The sequence below is a fragment of the Puntigrus tetrazona genome, unplaced genomic scaffold (assembly GCF_018831695.1).
Source record: "Puntigrus tetrazona isolate hp1 unplaced genomic scaffold, ASM1883169v1 S000000185, whole genome shotgun sequence".
NCBI classification, from domain to species: domain Eukaryota; kingdom Metazoa; phylum Chordata; class Actinopteri; order Cypriniformes; family Cyprinidae; genus Puntigrus; species Puntigrus tetrazona.
In genome coordinates, this window is record NW_025047856.1 from 48,402 (window position 1) to 55,000 (window position 6,599).

Sequence of the window (6,599 nt, forward strand, 5' to 3'; positions counted from 1 at the left end):
TGTTTACTGTAAAGGACGAACAATATCCAGCTCACTTCACAAATACTCTACTCTGAAAAGACTGAATGTAAACACTGCTTGTTATTAAAATCATTTAGATATGTAAAGATTAAAAAAAATGAAAGATCATGATCAAAATTCAAGGTTTTATTAACTTCCGCGATTGAACGTATGGTTAAAGCTTTAAAACACAAAAAGCGTGCAAAACACACACAAAGACAAGGAACTTTGTCGGCCGAAATATATCATACCTTTATGAATTTAGATGGGGGTGTTGTCTAAGCAAGGTTATTACAGTTTTGCAATTTTAATTAGCTTTCAAATTTGAGTTTTTTCAAGTTTTAGTTTAGTTTTTATTTTGTTTTTATATATTTACGTTGAGTTTTTGTTTTAGTAAGTATAGTTTTAGCCTTACTGAGAATGGTACTTGTTCTTGTAACCTGTAATGCATCCTTAAGTCGCATGGCCTGCGCTGAAACTTCTTGAAGCAGGTCAGTCAAAGCTGTCATAAAAGAAAGTTTAGCACATTTGACATCTATACTGTACACGTTATATCAAGTCAAGACACCTTTATTTATATAGCACTTGTAAAAATGCAGATTGTGTCAAAGCAGCTTTACTGAAAAGGAAAACAAGAATGCAAAAGGACAATAATAATCACTAAATAGTATAATAAGCAAACGTATATTCCACATGCTGTTCGTTTCTAACCTTTACAGCTGTGATGTCACTATATAGCCGTAAAGTTATTAAAATTTACGCTTCAGGGTAACGTTCCTTTTACGGAACAGAAGGAACCCGCTTTATTTGACAAAAGACACGTGGAAATGATCTGCCAAATGATTACTAAATATAATTAAAGCATGAAAACCAGATGCAATCAAAGTCTTGAAACAAAACGTTGTCTTCTGAAGAAACTTGTTACGCAGCAGCGCTTCCACAGAACTTCAGATTAAACAATCTGTACATACCTGTATATGATTCAGCATTTTTGACGCACTTAACGCTTATGCAACAAACATGAACCGTAACGAACCGCTGCAAACCTCAGAAACATATTCAGGTCATTTCGTTGTAGTCTATTAGATCCTTTAATGCATGTGTTCACTTCATATAAAATGATCAGAGATGAAGTTAGCAATAATTTGGTTATAGATCTTTCCTTCACGGTTTATTTATTTTATGGGAAACATAAAGTCAAATATAAAGTTTGAGTGTATTGTATACTGATTATTTTAAGAGCACAAAACACCTTCACGGGAAAAAGTCACTTCCGGTCCTTTTCATTTCAAACACTTTACTGATTGACGCTTAACGGAAAAACAGAGATTTAACAAAGTCTTGCACAAAACTTGGCTTCTGAAGAAACTAGTTATATGCTTTCCAGAGAACATCAGATGAAATGATCCCAAAACCTTTGACCCGCTCGTCCCTTTCTGAACACGTACAGAACAGAAGAAACCTGGTTCATTTGATGAGCTGCCAAATGAAACCAATTCATTCCTCAATATTAAACTTCATAACCAAAGCCTTCAGTGTGTTTACTGCAGAGACTTCAGAAATACTCTACTCGAAAACCACTCGATGCTAATATTGCCTTTTATTACAACTCTTTAAATGTGAAAAGGGACAAATGTAAAGTGAAATGAGGTTAAGATGTAAGACTTTACTAACTTCCGTTGTTGAAGGAATGGATTAAACTCTAAAACGAAAAACACACGTTTGTTTTTGTGAATTGTGGGGACGATCCATAGACGTTATTGTTTTTATACTGTATAAACAGTATGTGCTGTTGTTATTGTTAGATTTTCAAAAAATGCATGATTTATAAGCATTTTGAAAAGTGGAGACACGAGGTGACGTCCTAAAAAGTCACCTTTTCCTATAATAATAATAGTAATACCCATCATACCCATGCCATTATACAAATTTGCGTCGTCATATGTCACCAAAACGCACACACACACACACACACACACACACACGCATAACACACTTATTTTTTCACATCTACCAGAACTTCTTTTGAACTGTGAGATGATCTTTTTATTATCTATAAAATCCTGAACATCTATGAAATCACACTCACTGGTTAAATCTCACAAAACCTCTCCAAAACATACTCGAGTCAAACCTTACCGAAATAAACAAGTAATAATATTTGCTTAAATTAAATGTTTAAACGCATTTTAAACACCATTCATTACTTCTAAAGTATATACTTACACCGAAAATGCAAGATTTTGGTCAAACGTTCTTATGGTGAAAAATGTAAGGTGTGTAATTCGTGCAGGCAGCACCTCCCACGGTTCTCCGGGTCATGTGATCTAAACTTTAAAAGCGCAGGACTGTGGTTCTAGGAGTCAGATTGACTGATTGGCTCTTCTTCTCTTCTCTTCTCTTCTCTGATCATCAGCACGCTGCAGTGATGTCAAACACTAAACTAGGAGCATGGAGCGAAGTGAAGCCAGTCACTCTAGAAGTGATCAAGATTTGTCTCGGGCTACGACACACGAAATCTCTGCTACTTCTACAATTCTCTGCAGCATTTATTCAAATTTAAAAACACGAGTTAACAACATCAGCTGTGAATGAATGCTCTTACTGTAATGTCAGCAAAATAATAATGTTTCTCTTTTTTTATTCAGGTCAAGTTATTGGTTAAGAAGATGACTGGATATGAAACCTTGATTTACATCCCTTGCTCTATTCTCAAGAAAACGTTACTGGAGGAACCAACTATGTGGTCAAAGTGAGCGTTTTTGTTTGTATTTTTATGGATGTTGATCACTCTACAATCAGCCAACTGTGTGTTATTGGAGTGAGGTGTCAAGTAATTTCTCTCACTAAAAAAAACGTATCAAATCAAACATCATCATTTTATGTAAATACATCTGTCAGTGTCAACTGATTTGTGTTCGTCTGTATTGAAGCTGATTTCTCTCTATCAGGTGTTGCTTGGTGTTCAAGAGGATGGACTGTGTGTTCATGCAAAGATATTTCAGACTGCTGATGAAGGGTCACTGAAACTTATTAATGTCCAAATTCCTAAATCCTTCCTAAATCCACTGATCCCCTTCTGAACACTTACACTACAGAAGGAATATGTCTTGATCTGATTACAGACACAGCCGTCATGCTGTAAAGAGGAACAAATGAAATAATAAAATTTCTCAAATATTAAACTCCAAACCCTCCAGTGTCAGTGTGTTTACTGTAAAGGACGAACAATATCCAGCTCACTTCACAAATACTCTACTCTGAAAAGACTGAATGTAAACACTGCTTGTTATTAAAATCATTTAGATATGTAAAGATTAAAAAAAATGAAAGATCATGATCAAAATTCAAGGTTTTATTAACTTCCGCGATTGAACGTATGGTTAAAGCTTTAAAACACAAAAAGCGTGCAAAACACACACAAAGACAAGGAACTTTGTCGGGCGAAATATATCATACCTTTATGAATTTAGATGGGGTGTTGTCTAAGCAAGGTTATTACAGTTTTGCAATTTTAATTAGCTTTCAAATTTGAGTTTTTTCAAGTTTTAGTTTAGTTTTTATTTTGTTTTTATATATTTACGTTGAGTTTTTGTTTTAGTAAGTATAGTTTTAGCCTTACTGAGAATGGTACTTGTTCTTGTAACCTGTAATGCATCCTTAAGTCGCATGGCCTGCGCTGAAACTTCTTGAAGCAGGTCAAAGCTGTCATAAAAGAAAGTTTAGCACATTTGACATCTATACTGTACACGTTATATCAAGTCAAGACACCTTTATTTATATAGCACTTGTAAAAATGCAGATTGTGTCAAAGCAGCTTTACTGAAAAGGAAAACAAGAATGCAAAAGGACAATAATAATCACTAAATAGTATAATAAGCAAACGTATATTCCACATGCTGTTCGTTTCTAACCTTTACAGCTGTGATGTCACTATATAGCCGTAAAGTTATTAAAATTTACGTTCAGGGTAACGTTCCTTTTACGGAACAGAAGGAACCCGTTTTATTTGACAAAGACACGTGGAAATGATCTGCCAAATGATTACTAAATATAATTAAAGCATGAAAACCAGATGCAATCAAAGTCTTGAAACAAAACGTTGTCTTCTGAAGAAACTTGTTACGCAGCAGCGCTTTCCACAGAACTTCAGATTAAACAATCTGTACATACCTGTATATGATTCAGCATTTTTTGACGCACTTAACGTCTATGCAACAAACATGAACCGTAACGAACCGTTGCAAACCTCAGAAACATATTCAGGTCATTTCGTTGTAGTCTATTAGATCCTTTAATGCATGTGTTCACTTCATATAAAATGATCAGGAGATGAAGTTAGCAATAATTTGGTTATAGATCTTTCCTTCACGGTTTATTTATTTTATGGGAAACATAAAGTCAAATATAAAGTTTGGAGTGTATTGTATACTGATTATTTTAAGAGCACAAAACACCTTCACGGGAAAAAGTCACTTCCGGTCCTTTTCATTTCAAACACTTTACTGATTGACGCTTAACGGAAAAACAGAGACGAACAAAGTCTTGCACAAAACTTGGCTTCTGAAGAAACTAGTTATATGCTTTCCAGAGAACATCAGATGAAATGATCCCTAAAACCTTTGACCCGCTTCGTCCTTTCTGAACACGTACAGAACAGAAGAAACCTGGTTCATTTGATGAGCTGCCAAATGAAACCAATTCATTCCTCAATATTAAACTTCATAACTAAAGCCTTGAGTGTGTTTACTGCAGAGACTTCACAAATACTCTACTCAAAACCACTGATGCTAATATTGCCTTTATTACAACTCTTTAAATGTGAAAAGGGACAAATGTAAAGTGAAATGAGGTTAAGATGTAAGACTTTACTAACTTCCGTTGTTGAAGGAATGGATTAAACTCTAAAACAAAAAGCACACGTTTGTTTTTGTGAATTGTGGGAATGGTTTTTATACTGTATAACCAGTATGTGCTGTTCCTACACCTGAACCTACCCTTACAGGAAACTACAGCCATTGTTAGATTTTCAAAAATGCATGATTTATAAGCATTTTGAAAAGTGGAGACACGAGGTGACGTCCTAAAAAGTCTCCTTTTCCTCGTAATACCCATCATACCCATGCCATTATACAAATTTGAATCCTCATATGTCACCAAAATGCACACACACGCACACACACACACATACACACACACACATATACATACACACACACACACACATTACACACATACACGCACATATATTACACACACACACACACACACACACATACATTATTACATACACACACACACACACACACACACACACGCACATTGATTACACACACACACACACACACACACACACATACACACACACACACACAAGCATAACACACTTATTTTTTCACATCTACCAGAACTTCTTTTGAACTGTGAGATGATCTTTTTATTATCTATAAAATCCTGAACATCTATGAAATCACACTCACTGGTTAAATCTCACAAAACCTCTCCAAAACATACTGAGTCAAACCACCAAATAAACAAGTAATAATAATTGCTTAAATTAAATGTTTAAACGCATTTTAAACACAGTTCCACTTTATTTTAGGTGTATTTAACTTCTAAAGTATATACTTACACCAGAAATGCAAGATTTTGGTCAAACGTTCTTATGGTGAAAAATGTAAGGTGTGTAATTCGTGCAGGCAGCACCTCCCACGGTTCTCCGGGTCATGTGATCTAAACTTTAAAAGTGCAGGACTGGGGTTCTAGGAGTCAGATTGACTGATTGACTCTTCTTCTTCTTCTCTTCTCTTCTCTGATCATCAGCACGCTGCAGTGATGTCAAACACTAAACTAGAAGGATGGAGCGAATTGAAGCTGTTGACTCAAGAGGAGAAAAAGATTTGCCTTGAGGTATGAGACACAAAATCACTCCTAGAATAAACACGCTGGTGCTGTAATATTGTTTGCGCAAAATATACTATTTGTCTTGTTTTAGTTTTCGTAGAAAAAAAAATACAAAAAAAATACAGATTGAGGTGGTTAATAATACTTTGCAAAACGACCAGTGAAAAATATTCTTTTACATTTACAATGCAAATCAGATCTTACTGAGTACTGACCGCATTGATGTGGCACGTTTTAAAGGCTTTACCTGTCTACCTGTCTTCGAGCTTCCTTCCTTCAACTCTGTACAATTTTGACACCTGAAAAACACACTGTTTATCACTAACTCTTTAAAACTCTTCATTCCGCCATTATTGCACATGTTGAATTCAGTCCGGTAGCAAAACCAAGTTTGTCATTTTGCAAATACATGCGATTTATTAAAAGAAATTAACATCGCTATACTATGTGAAAAAATTGTCCTCCCAACTTAAAATTTTCTTGTTGCATTAATTTTTTCCATTGGCCCAATTGAATTGATTGTTTTTAATTGTGGCAGCAGTTATATATATTTTGGATAGCTACCAATGAGGCCAGACCACCTGACGGTGATGGATCCACTCATCAGATGCGTTTTTTGTGGAAAGAAACGATGTACTAGATACTCTCCACAACAATCTGCACATTTATGCGCTTCCTGAAGATCTTGATACGCA

The 6,599-nt window shown here is 35.2% G+C and overlaps 1 protein-coding gene and 1 long non-coding RNA gene across 2 annotated transcripts in view; both read left to right on the forward strand.

Moving 5' to 3' along the window:
• The first annotated feature begins 2,702 nt into the window (after nucleotides 1-2,702).
• On the forward strand, nucleotides 2,703-3,192 carry LOC122333153. Its single transcript, XR_006248593.1, has 2 exons — nucleotides 2,703-2,752; nucleotides 2,952-3,192. It is a non-coding gene; the product is annotated as an uncharacterized LOC122333153 (long non-coding RNA).
• A 2,575-nt stretch (nucleotides 3,193-5,767) lies between these two features.
• The window catches only part of LOC122333152 (cystatin-B-like), a 1,745-nt gene continuing 913 nt past the window's right edge, over nucleotides 5,768-6,599 (forward strand). The window contains exon 1 of the mRNA XM_043230658.1: nucleotides 5,768-5,910. Coding sequence (XP_043086593.1) covers nucleotides 5,836-5,910 — 75 coding nt within the window. The 5' untranslated portion in view covers nucleotides 5,768-5,835. The remainder of the gene's footprint in view (nucleotides 5,911-6,599) is intronic.